General features: G+C 41.7%; 1 protein-coding gene across 1 annotated transcript in view; it reads left to right on the top strand.

Moving 5' to 3' along the window:
- The window catches only part of slc26a6l2 (solute carrier family 26 member 6, like 2), a 45,272-nt gene extending 31,857 nt beyond the window's left edge, over positions 1–13,415 (top strand). The window contains exons 12-19 of the mRNA XM_087306519.1: positions 606–712; positions 789–858; positions 3,643–3,735; positions 3,807–3,902; positions 7,847–8,116; positions 12,131–12,185; positions 12,618–12,754; positions 12,845–13,415. Coding sequence (XP_087162645.1) covers positions 606–712; positions 789–858; positions 3,643–3,735; positions 3,807–3,902; positions 7,847–8,116; positions 12,131–12,185; positions 12,618–12,754; positions 12,845–12,871 — 855 coding nt within the window. The 3' untranslated portion in view covers positions 12,872–13,415. The remainder of the gene's footprint in view (positions 1–605; positions 713–788; positions 859–3,642; positions 3,736–3,806; positions 3,903–7,846; positions 8,117–12,130; positions 12,186–12,617; positions 12,755–12,844) is intronic.
- Positions 13,416–14,677: the final 1,262 nt, after the last annotated feature.

Below are 14,677 nucleotides of genomic sequence, written 5' to 3'. Positions count from 1 at the left end.
TTTGAGAGCTAAAGTGGCAGTGTGCTGATTTCCTTTAGATCTTTTGCTACTAATGTTTGTTTTTTGATCGAGCACCTGCCTTCAAGATTGATAGATGTGCGCACATTTCTGTTTTTTAACAAATACTGGATACTCGTAGCTTGTTAGTCAAGGTTCAAAATGCATGACCTAAGCATTAATATAGCACAGCTAGATTTTTTTTGCCCTTTTTTAGATTTTTAGGTTACCCCGTTTTCACTCTAAGGGTAAACATATTTCTGTTGGGTTAATTATTACCTATAGGTGCATAATATTAATGTAATGTGTTCTCAAATTAAACTAATCTCACATTTTACATTTATAGTCAATGAATGGCAAATAATATATTTACACTTAGAAACACAGGCAGGGTTTATGATGGAATAACATTCATAGCACAGCACTCACTACTCTTCAGTACTTTTAGAAAGGCTACTTTTATTCATGATTTGAGTAGTATTTAGAAAAAATACTTTTGCTCTACTTGCACTACTTTTTTGTGCAAATAATAGTATTTTTTTTACTTGAGAATGACTTCTCTTTCCACCACTGGTCTTGACTATTTCTCTGTCTGTCTGTTTCTCCAGCTGGTGTGGCTGGTCACGTTTCTCTGTACGGTTCTGTTGAATCTGGATCTGGGTCTGGCAGCTTCCATCACCTTCACACTGCTCACTGTCATCTTCAGGACTCAGCGGTGGGGGAAAGGCAGTCAAAAAAAGATGATTGCCGAAGATTTTATTGAAATAATACCGTTATTTCTTTCTGTCTAGTCCCAGGTACTCTTTACTTGGCAGAGTTCCTGACACAGAACTGTACTTAGAAACAGAGTCATATAAGGCGGTGAGACTTTCCTACTGCTCATTGACAGCATTACCACAGTTTTTCTGATTTATTTAATAAATATAATCTAGATTCTACAGTGGAGATCAAATTTAGAGAACAACCTTAATTCTATTATTAAATTACCTTAAATGTTAGCAGTCACTCCTTAGTCCTGTTTCAAGTTTCCTAACAGGAGTAAAATATATTTTTAAGCATATTTCATGAGATACATATATTCTGTAGCACAGCATAAAAATGCATACAAGATATTTGAAAAAGAAGACTGATCAAAATTATTGGTGTTAAAGGAAGCACAGTTGTTTACATTTTTTTTTTTTACATTTTTAGTAATATGGACTGTGTCCTGAGTGACCATGCTAATGATGTCACACACCATTGGTTAAAAACACAGCTAGATTAGACAGGAAATGCTTATGTAAAGCTCACAAGGAAAACAAGACTCAGCACTGGATGTGTGTGTGTGATGTATATATAGTCAAAGTAATCAGTCTTCACGAGCTTCAGTTTTGTGTGTGTAATCAAGAGGTGTGTGAGGCCAGTGCATTTGTAGGTCATGGGATTTGTAGGTCATGTGAATGACAGGGAGTTTTTATTGGTACAATGTATCATGGTAGTTAAATTTGCTACCTGCACAAAGTCCTCCACATACTTCTCAATTAAAAGATCCCCTGGACAGAGTCGCATAATCATTATTGCTGAGTCTTGTTTCCCTTGTGAGCATTACGTAAGCATTTCCTGTCTAGTCTAGCTGTGTGTTTGTTTCATTGTTTATGTTTGTTTTGCCACCTGCTTCAACGTCTTCGCATGTGAATATAATTACTCTTTTGAATTTCCATTATACAACCATTTGCTCCTGTACTAACTTTGCCTGCCTGAATAGTCTCATATAAATCTGACACACGCGTGAATGAGAGAGAGAGAGTTTTCCCAGATAGCAAAATACACTCGGGCCAGTTCCGGCTAGATTCTCGCCTGCCAGAGACTTACCACTCAGCCTGGCTCCGGCTGCCGGACTCCGGATGCTTGTGGACTCACTGCCCGATTCGGGCCAGATGCGGCGGCCGTAAGCGAGCCGACGCTGCCGCATCCGCGCCGGAATCGGCCCGAGAGTAATGTGCGCTGCGGCCCGGAGCTGGCGTGACTCAGTATTTATATACCTTTATATAAAACCTTTTGGTATTACATTGGTACTTGATACATGGTATTACAAGCCTTTGAGTTGATATAACAGCAAACACCTGTGTGTCTGCTTGGTGCTTGTGTGTGTGTTAGTGCGCGCGTATGAGAGAGAGAGAGAGATTTGTCTGTGTGTGTGTGCTTGGTGCTGTGTGTGTGTGTTTATACAGACAGCTTGGCTGTCTGGACTGTATAGCTGGGGGATTTTCGGTTTTGTTCTCCCCCGCTTTTAGTGGGATCGGGCGCGGCGGGCAGAAAACGGGGCGGGTCGGGCAGCGGGACAATAAATTCTTAATATAAGCGGGAGCGGTCGGGTTCGGGCTAAAACCTGGTGGGTGCGGGCGGGAGTGGGATTCAAAATTTAGTCCCGCGCAGATCTCTACTGTAGTCCTGGCTACCTGCACAAAGTCCTCCACATACTTCTCAATTGAAAGATCCCCTGGACAGAGTCGCATAATCATTATTGCTGAGTCTTGTTTCCCTTGTGAGCATTACGTAAGCATTTCCTGTCTAGTCTAGCTGTGTGTTTGTTTCATTGTTTATGTTTGTTTTGCCACCTGCCTCAACCTCTTCGCATGTGAATATAATTACTTGAATTTCCATTATACAACCATTTGCTCCTGTACTAACCTTGCCTGCCTGAATAGTCTCATATAAATCTGCGTCTGAACTCAACCCAAGTAGTAACCCATTCATTACAGAAGTATGTTTAAATTACGATGACCAGCTGGAGTGCCCACTAAACTCCTGACTAAAAAGTCATTCTAGCTGTATAATTGCTTCCAATAGTAGCTGCTGACTTGCTTTTTTGTTTGCTTCAAGATTTAAACACATGCACTCAGTGGAGCTAGAGACGTCACATATGCGCATTAAAAGCATTGTATGCACCTCAGCTTGCATGTGCACCCAGTCTGCAGCCAGACCCTTGTCATTGCTTCAGCTTTCTCATATCACTTTGACAACTTTTAGCCTTATTCTGTTCATACTACATGATAATGAGTGGTAAATACCTTAGTTCATCTATCAACATTATTTCTGCAGGAGTCCTTTAGGATGATGAAAACCACAACTACCAAGGTTCCACACTCGAAATACGCCTTTGTTTGTTGTGAATACACACCTTTTAGTGGTAAAAAAATGCATACTGCCCCTTTAATCATGCATCTGATGGTAGTTTTGACAAATCCCGAAAGCTGAAATTTCAGCCAATTAAGCCGATAAGCAGATAAACCAAGTGCAGATAGGCTGATTGTCAAAGGGGTTGAATTTGAGTCCCTTAAAAAGCTTTCTATCTTTGAATGCTGTATTTTCTTTTCATAAATTAAAAACTTTTAGTTGAAGAGTCTTGATAGCATTGTTCTATAGCACACAAGTAAAATTCCTTCAAATATTCATTGAAGAGCACATTAATTCTGAAAATTAAAAAAAGGAAAAGTGTTCATATATTGTGCTCTTATTTGAACTCTATTGGTTTTTATTGTAAAAACGTGCTGGATAAGTTGGCGGTTCATTCCGCTGTGGCGACTTCAGATTATTAAAGGGACTAAGCCGAAAAGAAAATGAGTAAATGAATGAATAAATGGTTTTTATTGTGCTTCTAACCAGGCTAAAGCAATCCCAGGTATCACCATCTTCCGTTCTTCTACAATGATCTACTATGCAAATGCCGAACTCTATCATGAAGCCTTGTTGGAGAAGGTACCACTTTTACACACATGACCTAAAAAATAAGCCACGGCAGATTTCAGCTTGAATTTCTATGCTTGCAGAGTGGAATTAATATTCCAAAGATGCTCGAGCTGAAAAAAAGGAAGGAGGAAGAGGAGAAGGCAAAAAAGGGACAAGCGAAGGGTCAAGATAAGCAGGTGAGAGAGGAATGCTGGGATACACTTTATTTTAAGGTGTCTTTGTTACAGTGTAACTATTCATATAACTACTGAGTAATATTAATTCATTACATCAACATACTGTATTGTCAGGGCTAGAATGTGGTTAGGCTTAGAGTGTGTTGGATGTATGGACCACCTGGAGAAGAGGGGACCTGCTCTTTCCTCAGTGGAGGGCCGAGGATCACAGTCGAAAACATCACCGACTTTAACATCACCACTGCTGGCCTCGGGGTCGGCGGTAACCAAATTTTCAATAAAAGAGGACAGTCTCCTTTCTCTCTCCTCTCCATGCCCTGGTTTTATGCCCTGGCTCACAGCTGGCCCCCAGGCATGCGCAAATATGTGTTTACCCAAGTGAACCTACTCACGCAGTGCAAGGTCAGGGAAGACAAGGAGCAGGTCTTGTTAGTTGCGCCAGGATTTCTGAACTCAAACTTCTCGCGACGCCCTCTCCGTGTCGTATTTGCCTGAGAGAGGACCTCCTCTCACAGGGACAGGGCACCATCTGGTACAGATCTCACGCCCACATCTCTGGAACCTCCATTTGTGGTCTATAGACGGAGCATAAAGACTTAGGTCACCTACCGGCGTTTGTGATTAACACCATCACTCAGTCTATTTGCTGATTGGTGTGATTCTCGACAAGAAGACCCCCGAATTTGCCAGATTAACGTTGTGTTATCTTTCCTTCAGGATAAGTTGGAGCTTAGGCTGTCACCCTCCACACTGATGGTTTACATTGCAGCCATCACCGCTCACCATGATGCAGCGGATGGCAGCACGGTCTGGAAGCATAATATAATCCTCCAGTTCCTCAGAGGAGTGTGGCGATTAAATCCATCCCGCCCCTCTCTCTTGCCCTCTTTGAATCACTCTGTAGTAGAGGTCTGCATTCCCGCGGGCGCCGCAGGACCCGACCAGATTTCCGCGGCGCGGGAATAAATTTTCGAATAAATCGCGGGAGCGGTCGGTAACGGGTTTAATTTGGGACGGTAGTGGGCTGTCTAGCAATATCGCGGATATTGCTATGCGAATTAGAGAGAGAGAGAGAGAGAGAGAGAGAGAGAGAGAGAGCGAGCTTTGCCTGTGTGTGTGCTTGGTGCTTGTGTGTGTGTATGTTAGTGCACGCGTGCGCGTGAATGAGAGAGAGAGAGTTTTCCCAGATAGCAAAATACACTCGGGCCAGTTCCGGCTAGATTCTCGCCTGCCAGAGACTTACCACTCAGCCCGGCTCCGGCTGCCGGACTCCGGATGCTTGTGGACTCACTGCCCGATTCCGGCCCGAATCAATCGGGCCAGATGCGGCGGCCGTAAGCGACCCGACGCTGCCGCATCCGCGCCGGAATCGGCCCGAGAGTAATGTGCGCTGCGGCCCGGAGCTGGCGTGACTCAGTATTTATATACCTTTATATAAAACCTTTTGGTATTACATTGGTACTTGATACATGGTATTACATGCCTTTGAGTTGATATAACAGCAAAGACCTGTGTGTCTGCTTGGTGCTTGTGTGTGTGTTAGTGCGCGCGCGCACGTATGAGAGAGAGAGATTTGTCTGTGTGTGTGTGCTTGGTGCTGTGTGTGTGTATGTTTATACAGACAGCTTGGCTGTCTGGACTGTATAGCTGGGGGATTTTCGGTTTTGTTCTCCCCCGCTTTTAGCGGGATCGGGCGCGGCGGGCAGAAAACGGGGCGGGTCGGGCAGCAGGACAATAAATTCTTAATATAAGCGGGAGCGGTCGGGTTCGGGCTAAAACCTGGTGGGTGCGGGCGGGAGTGGGATTCAAAATTTAGTCCCGCGCAGATCTCTACTGTAGTCCTGTCATGTCTGCAGAGAGATCTGTTTGAACCACTCGGTCTCCTTAAACATTCTGTCCATGTAAAGAAGCACTGCTTCTGCGTGCCTGGAATTTGGGCCGACCTACTCTCACGATATTTTGAGACCCCGGCCCGGCTATGTGCCTAAGGTTCCTACCACCCCATTTAGAGACCAGGTGGTGAACCTGCAAGTGCTGCCCTCAAGGCAGACCCAGCTCTTTCACTGCTTTGTCCCGTTCATGCTTTACACCTTTATGTGGAACGTACACAGAATATACGATCATCTGAACAGCTCTTTATCTGTTGTGGTAGTCGACAGAAGGGAAGTGCCTTATCAAAACAGTGGTTGGCACACTGGATAGTAGATGCCAGCACTCTCGCCTATCAGTGCCAAGGTGAGCCATGTTACCCAGGGGGTGAGAGCAAACTAAACAAGAAGTGTTGTGTCCTCCTGGGCTTTAGCGCCTCTCAGTTTATCATATGTAGCGTTCCCCCGTAGTTAGACCTAGCCCATATGTCCATATTGTCATCAGGTCTCCCCATTTGGGTAGCAGGTGGCCTCCGCAGCATCCTCCCCCTTCGTGGACTGGCAAGCTTTTTCCAACGTACTGTTGTATTTAAAAAATCCCTTGACTACAAGACCCCGAGCTAAATCCTTTCTAAATTATTCCCATGTAATGGTAATTTAAGGGGCTTGGGGACATTGGAAGGTTGCGCCATTGGTGATGCTTGTTCACTGACGGTATGCTTGGCAAACTTCACATCAGAGGCGTGATGGGCTTAGCTGCTGTGGCGTTTTCCATACACTCTCCCATAGAGTCTTTCCAGACACACGTCAGAGTTCCCACTGAAGTGGAATGTCTCGGTTACTAGCGTAACCCATGTTCCCTGAAGAAGGAAAGGAGAAGAGTGTCTATGATGCCACAACAGCTGGGCTTTGATAGCTGAGTGATCAGCTCCTCAGTGGGTAAAGTGTAACTGCCCACTCCACGTGCAGCAGTTATATACTCTACTAATGATTAATCACCGGCACGATCTCTGCCAACTCACTGGCAATTTTTTAAATTGCAATTCATGATTGCTAATGAAGGGCGATGCGATGGTGCAGTAGGTAGTGCTGTCACCTTACAGCAAAGGTTGCTTGTTTGAGCTTCGGCTGGGTCAGTTGGCTTTTCTTTGTGGAGTTTGCATGTTCTCCCCTTGTTCGTGTGGGTCTCCTCTGAGTGCTCCGGTTTCCCCCACAGTCCAAAGACATGCAGTACAGGTAAATTGGGTGGGCTAAAGCCTGGTTTATACTTCTGCGTCAAGTGACCGGCGTGACCCACGGCGCATGCAACGCGCTGTCTCTGTTGGTCTGAATTAACACTTGCGAAACGCTAGTGGGCAGTGAGGTGTAAATGTTCCCCTGTGTCGAGTTTCTTCTCTGCTTTTTTGCTTTTCCTGAACACTTCCTGGATGTACAAGTGGCTCAAACTCGCTCATTTTGAGGCAGGAACCGGCGGACGTGCAACAACTTTTAACTATGAGGTAAACACAAAACAAATCTTTCCATCCGGAGCTCCTTCACGGGACTCGACACTTGTAAACCATTGCTCCATTGGGCTTGCGTCCAGCTCGCGCCATTCGCGCGGCTCTCGGTCCCGCCCAGACTCGTCAGCGCTACCAAGCCGACCAATAACAGAGCTTGCGCTACGCATCGTTGCGACGTGTAGTTACAATTTTTGAGAGGTGCACGTCAGTGACGCCGACGGCTACAGCGAATGGCTATGCGTCAGCGCCGTAGCTTACGCCGGCGTTTGACGCAGAAGTATAAATCAGCCTTAAATTGTCAAAATCTTTTGTTATCTTTGTAAATGAGAGTGTATGGATGTTTCCCAGTTGGAGGGGCATCCGCTGCATAAAACATATGCTGGATAAGTTGGCGGTTAATTCTGCTGTGGTGACCTCAAACATTAATAACGGGACTAACTGAAAAGAAAATGAATGAATGATGAATGATTGCTAGAGACAAATAGAAAGTAACTTTGTGTGGTTCATTTTGTAGTGTTAGTTCTTTGTAATGCAGTTATTTATTATATTTCATGGATGTGTTTCTTGTTTATAGACTGGAGTTTTGAGAGAGTTATTGAACAGGATGCTGGTCTCTCTGCACCACCATGAAACTGACCACGAACACATTGTCAATGACACCAGCATAGCAACAGTAACCCAGGGTAACACGAACTGCAGTTTCCAGTCAGAGCAGGATACAGAGGAGCAGGAATGGGGCAAAACAAACACACACTCCTCCAGCTGCGAACAGACACACTCCATCATCCTAGACTTCAGTTCTGTCAGCTTCATCGACACAGTCACCCTCAAAACAATCCAGAATGTAAGTCAAACCAGATTAATTTATACAGAAAAAAAATAATGAAAAATGTCACATCATGTGAAAAAAGTTTGTGACCCGCAACATGCATCTGAAGTAGACGGGAAGGAATTAATTGATCATTTTAAATGAAGATCAATGATTCAGAGATTTTTGATTGTGAGACTAGTTTTTAACAGCAGGTGGTGCTGTACGCTTTCCAAATATTAATGGGGCATTTACACACAAACTTTTAATTTCAGTCAGCCAATCCCAGGGCTTCCGGTTAATTGTCACCCTATACAAAATCGCTTTGTTTAAAGAGCCCATATTATACATGAAATAGGGTCATATCCTGGTTGTAAGGGTCTCCAACAACAGTCTAATATGCATGCAAGGTCAAAAAACACTTTCATGGTCTTATAATCTGCATTTATTTTTAGCTAATTACCCCAGCGACTCCTGTATGAATCGTCCAGTGATTCATTTGTTCCCAAACCCCTCCTTAGCGCGGAGCTAATCTGCGCTGATTGGACCGATGACAGTCTGTCGCGATTGGTCGACTGCCTTCAGTCAGAGAGGGAAATGGCCAATAGCTAATCAGCAATTTAAAAAGTAATCACAGTTCATACACGCTCGATAGTGTAGACGTGGATTTTAGCTGCCACACTATGGCGAGTGGATAGTGCCACGGATAACCGAACGAAGGAGACAGTCGTGTACTCGCCATACCACACACACACAAAAAAACACACACACCTCCGGATGACAACGCTCCCGCTTCCGCCCGCACCCGCCAGGTTTTAGCCTGAGAACCCGCTCCGTTTTCTGCCCGCCGCGCCCGGTCCCGCTAGAGCGGAGAACACAACCAAAAATCACCCAGTATACAGTCCAGACAGCCAAGTTGTCTGTATAAACACACACACACACAGCACAAAGCTCGTTCGTTCGTTCGTTCGCTCTCTCTCTCTCTCTCTCTCTCTCTCTCTCTCTCTCTCTCTCTCTCTCGCTCGCTCTCTCTCATACGCGCGCGTGCGCACTAACACACACACAAGCACCACGCAGACTCTCTCTTTCTAATTCGCATAGCAATATCCGTGATATTGCTAGACAGCCCGCTCCCGTCCCAAATTAAACCCGTTACCGACCGCTCCCGCGATTTATTCGGAAATTTATTCCCGCGGCTGTCCCCGCGCCAGATTTCTGCGGCGCGGGAATAAATTTCCGAATAAATCGCGGGAGCAGAACTCTAGCACGGAGCTCCATAAACAAACAGCACACGTCGCGTTTTTAACGTGACTTTGCACGCGATAAGATAAAATATCCAGTTAACCTGATACAGTACACGCGGTTACAAGTAACAAATCACAACTAAATACATTTGCAAGCTAGAGTAAACGAGGCAACAACTTTAACCGCACGTACTTACACTTGAGAAATGGAAGAAACCCATCCTAACGTCCATCAGTTACTCTTTACTGATCCTTCCTTTAACAAACTCAGATGAAGTATTCTTTGTAGCATGTAGCTTCCAGAAGTTTCCAACTGCTTGGTTATAATGCTGAGGTTTCATCTTTGGGTAGAGACTCAATATAATGTCCATCTGCAGTGTGACTTCAATCGACCGGCATGTTTGTGTGCGTGTGTTTGTGGGTGTGCGTGTGTTTGTGGGTGTGTGTGTGTGTCTGGGTTTCTGCGTCAGAGGGCGGGGCCTCAGGTTTGAAATCTCCCGGGTTTGCGCGTGCACGTGAATAACTTGGTTTCGTTCGTACGTCATGGCGAAACACCTAATGAGTCGGTATCAAGGCGACTCGTTTGAAGCACTATGAGTCGACTCTTTTATAGATGAATCAACCGTTTTAAACACTGTATTCTTACAGATTTAAGCCTTAGCTGGATACTTCACTTCACTTAGAGCTGTGTTACACACTACATGGAGGGGAATTTTCAAAAACCCATAATATGGGCTCTTTAAGATCTAATTTCTTTTAAAAAAAAAAACAAAAACAAAAAAAACAGCTGCCTGGCTGAGATATGGTATTCACCTTATTCTTTGCCGACGAGCAGGCACAGCCACTTGAATCTTTTGGCTCGAGATTTCCGGTCTCATTCACTTCCATTAATTTTTAGACATTAAAAACTGCTCGTTTCACTGTTTGATGTTGCAAACTGATATTTTCTTATTATATTATTCTACTTAGTCTGTATAGTCATGCAAACATTTGTTTGTAGAGCAAGTAGTTTGACCGATTTCTGCTGTTTATTATTCCGAGTCATTTCTCCCATAGGTGACTGAATCGGAAGTTCTAAAACAATCGTGAAAACAGGCGCACTTCCGCATTTAGAATAGGGTTAATAAAGTGGGTATCAGACTCAAGAAGAAGCACTGCAGTCAATTATATTTTTCCGCGTTATGTATTTAAAATATAGAAATAAATTTTACCCCAGTTTTTTCAATGGACTTTCTGGGCTAGCCTGCTGCTGCTGCGGTGTTTAAACGTTCTTTCATCTCTTTTTACGCTGTAACAACCAAATGGATGCTTATTTCGATTTAACTGAATGTATTGTTATCTGCTTGTTAAGTGTGACGTCAAACAAAGCGGCTTCCGGGTCCAAGCGCTCTATTCAACTGAATGGGGAGATTCATGAAATGGTAATAATAAACGTTTACAAAGTGATTTAATACTTTCGAAAATCACGATCGCAATATATATGTCCATGTCTAATATCCGATGGCCAGAAAGTGATCCATTTTTTTATAAATTCTAAAATTTTTGGTATTTGTTATGCAGCAAGCCCAGAGATTGTTGTGTACACTATGACTTTATATAAAATTAACTTTAATGTGTGATAGGAATAAAACGTGATCATAAACGGATGATTTCTCCACTCAAATGAATGGCAGATTGGACCCGGAAACAGTATTACATACGTCACAAATACGTCACCACTTAACAAGTGGATAACATTACAACATCAATGCTGTAACAGTAACCTTATGAGATTAAAAATAGTTACATTAACCTCTCACTGAAGGTTCATCATTGGCTGAAAATCACTAGCTGTACATAGCCTATTCCTTATAAATACCACTTGAATCTGCTAGGGATGCACTGAAAGGAAAATTCTGGAGCGAAACTTTTGGGTGACCTTGGCCAAAAACATATTTATATTAAGTATTTATTATATTCTTGTAAGAGTTTTCCTCAATTTAATTCAATGGCTAATTTCTATTACACTGATTAAAACAAAACACACACGCACAAGGCCTAAAAAATAACCACATTGGTGACCAGGACCACAAAACCCTGTTTTGGCTCATATTTTTTGCATGTTTCTCTCTTTTGGCCGATAACTGGAAATAGCATTTTGACAATTTTTAAAAATTAAGTGCATCCCTAAAAATAATGAGTTTAGGAAAGGCTAAAGTAAATTATAAGGGTTAAAAGTGATCTTTGTTTACATTAATCTTGTGACATAAAGCCAATTTACATGACTCCACCAAACCCACAAGCACTCTTCCTCGTGAGAGTTTGAGTGAATGGGGTTAAAACTAAACTAGAGCGCCATCTGCTGTTAAAACTAGCCAAGAATATTAATTCAAGGCCGAACAGCAATACATTTTTGACCCATAGCTCTATTTATTTTCTTATCATAAGGATAATTATGTTGATAAAGACATTTAAAATTAGTTACATTAATTGTGCTGGTTTTGCGTAAAACATATATGCCTTGTAGTTGGTGGTTCATTCTGCTGTGGCGATATAGATAAATCAGGGACTAAGCCGAAGGAAAATGAATGAATGAATAGTTCTGAACGCTGCTTTTCTTACTCTTTCACTGTATCATGATAAAATATATTCAAGATAAAATATACATTTTATTGTAACTGCAGTTTGGATTACTTTAATAGTTGGATACTTATAGCATTTGATCATATGTTGGATCTCTATTATTAATTCAGTTTCAGTTCTAAAGCAGAGATGACAATTTTAAGTGAAATAAAAATAATGCTTGTTTATTTTTTTTCCCTTCTAGATATGTCGAGATTATGCCAAGGTAGATGTCACTGTTTACATTTCTGGATGTCAAGGTGGGTAAAATTGAGATAAACCCCTAAATAAAGCATAAACATTTGCAGGCTATATAAAATAGCGATCAATGCAAGTGGCAGTTTCTCTTGAAGGTATAAAAAATCACTAGGGAGCATTTATCATAAGCAAAGAAGTATAAATCAGACTGAACTTGTGCTACACTGTGATTTATAATACCATGAAGCCTTATTAATGAAATAATCAAATTAAATATGATGAAAAAAAATGTTAGTTGTATCTAGACAACATATTCCAAGTTAATTACAAATTGTGTGTGTATACAGTAGGTTTTTGAGAGTGGACACCAACTAGATCACTATTCATGGTGCTTTACATAATGGGTGGAGCTTAATGTCTGTTTATGCTCTGTTTTTATCTTGCTCTCTGAAATATCATTAATGTGACCTCACTTTACCTGTGTGTGCCTGTAGCGTGTGTGGTCCAGCAGCTGGAGCGAGGTGGATTCTTTTCAGGGTCAGTCTCAAAAAGACGACTTTTCCCTTCTATCCATGATGCGGTGCTGCACTGCCTGTCTAACAGAGATCTGTCCAGCTCTGAATCAGCACTGGTGAGACCGTCTGTAAATACACTACACATCAACAGTCAAACTATTTATCCCTTTCTTCTCACATTCATACAAACTGTTGTTCTGTTACAGGAATCGCCCTGCATCACAAGGCTGTGACCAGTAGATGTCAGTCTGAAGATTCTGTTTTAGTTTCTAATGATACTATGCTCTTGGATATTGTTATACCACAAAGAACCCATTAGTCATTTTCAGATGTACTGACAAATCTCAGTGTCAGACGTCATGCCCATGGACCTCTAGTTGCATGTCTGTCATAAGACATACAAGATAAGAAACACTTCAGGAACTGACATGCTTATAATGTTTTATTCACATTATGGTAGTCGGCTGAAGGGAAGTGCCGTGTCAAAACAGTGGTTGGCGCACAGGATAGTAGATGCTAGCGCCCTCGCCTATCAGTGCCAAGATGAACCGTGTTACCCATAGGGGTGAGAGCAAACTCTACAAGAAGTGTCATCTCCTCTTGGGCTTTAGCGCCTTAGTTTATCATATGTAGCGTTCCCCCCCCTGGTTAGGGCTAGCCCATATGTCCATATTGCCATCAGGTCTCCCCATTTGGGTAGCAGGTGGCCTTCGCAGACTTACAGAACTCTTGGTGAACTCTTGATGCCTATTAAAATGAATAAACTAGATAAGACACACATTATTATTACATTATTACATAATGGCTCATGAAACTCTTGTGGTTAATGTTAAGAAACTTCTGAATATTTTTTTATATATTGTCATATAATAATAATTATTGTTAATATTATATAAATATATTAATAATAGACATGGCGGCTCAGTGGTTAGTACTGTCACCCCACAGCAAGAAGGCCGCTGGTTCGAGTTTGCATGTTCTGCCCATGTTCGTGTGGGTTTCCTCCAGGTGTTTCAGTTTCCCCCACAGTCCAAAGTGAAATAGATGAATTGAATAAACTAAATTGGCCGTGTATGTGTGTGAGTGTGAGAGTGTATTGCGTGTTTCCCATTACTGGGTTGCGGCTGGAAGGGCATCCACTGTGTAAAACACATGCTGGATAAGTTGGCGGTTCATTCCGCTGTGGTGACCCCTGGTGAATAACTAAGCTGAAGGAAAATGAATCAATGATAAATACCATCATTATGTTTATTTAAGCCATTATTATGCTTTTGTAAGGTTCACACATACTTTTCTTACAAATTGAAAGAGCTAGTTTAGTTGCTGAGCTGTATTATAAAAGGATCTCTGTCAAGGTTGGTTTTGGCAAGCTGTTATGTAAAATAGCATGTAAAAAAAAATTAAAGGGACAAACTCTATGAAATTTATTTTACTTATTCAGTATTGTCTTTATTATTATTAATATATATATATATATATATATATATATATATATATATATATATATATATATATATATATATATATATATATATATATATATATATTCTAAATACATGATGTGTATTTGATGTGTTGAAATTTAATACTTTAACGTTATTTTCATTTTCTAAATGCAATATTTCTGGTTAGTGAAATTAATGGGAGGGTGGATCAATTATGGGCAAGTACATGCAGAATTATTTTTCATTTAGGCCCTGGATTTTTATTTTGATACATCACCAGCTGTGTTGTGGTGGCAATATTAAACATAAGGTTTAGTATGTTTAGCAACACACCCTACCCTTTGGCCTACAAAACAACTGCTACGCTGTTTGTTTTAACAAAACAACTGCTACGCTAATTTAGTGCACATAAACATGCTTGTTTTGATGTTGAAGTAGTGTTAATTATTTATTTAAGACATTATATATTGAAGATGATGTGATATCTGATGATTGCATATTTTTCTTATATTCCAGCGTTGCTTACCATATAGTGCCACAAATCCAAACAATACAAACATGTTAATCATAACAATGGATGACATCAAGCACAAT

Source organism: Danio rerio, chromosome 23 (genome assembly GCF_052040795.2).
Source record: "Danio rerio strain M-AB ecotype USA chromosome 23, GRCz13ab, whole genome shotgun sequence".
NCBI classification, from domain to species: domain Eukaryota; kingdom Metazoa; phylum Chordata; class Actinopteri; order Cypriniformes; family Danionidae; genus Danio; species Danio rerio.
This window is presented reverse-complemented; position numbering and strand designations above follow the sequence as displayed.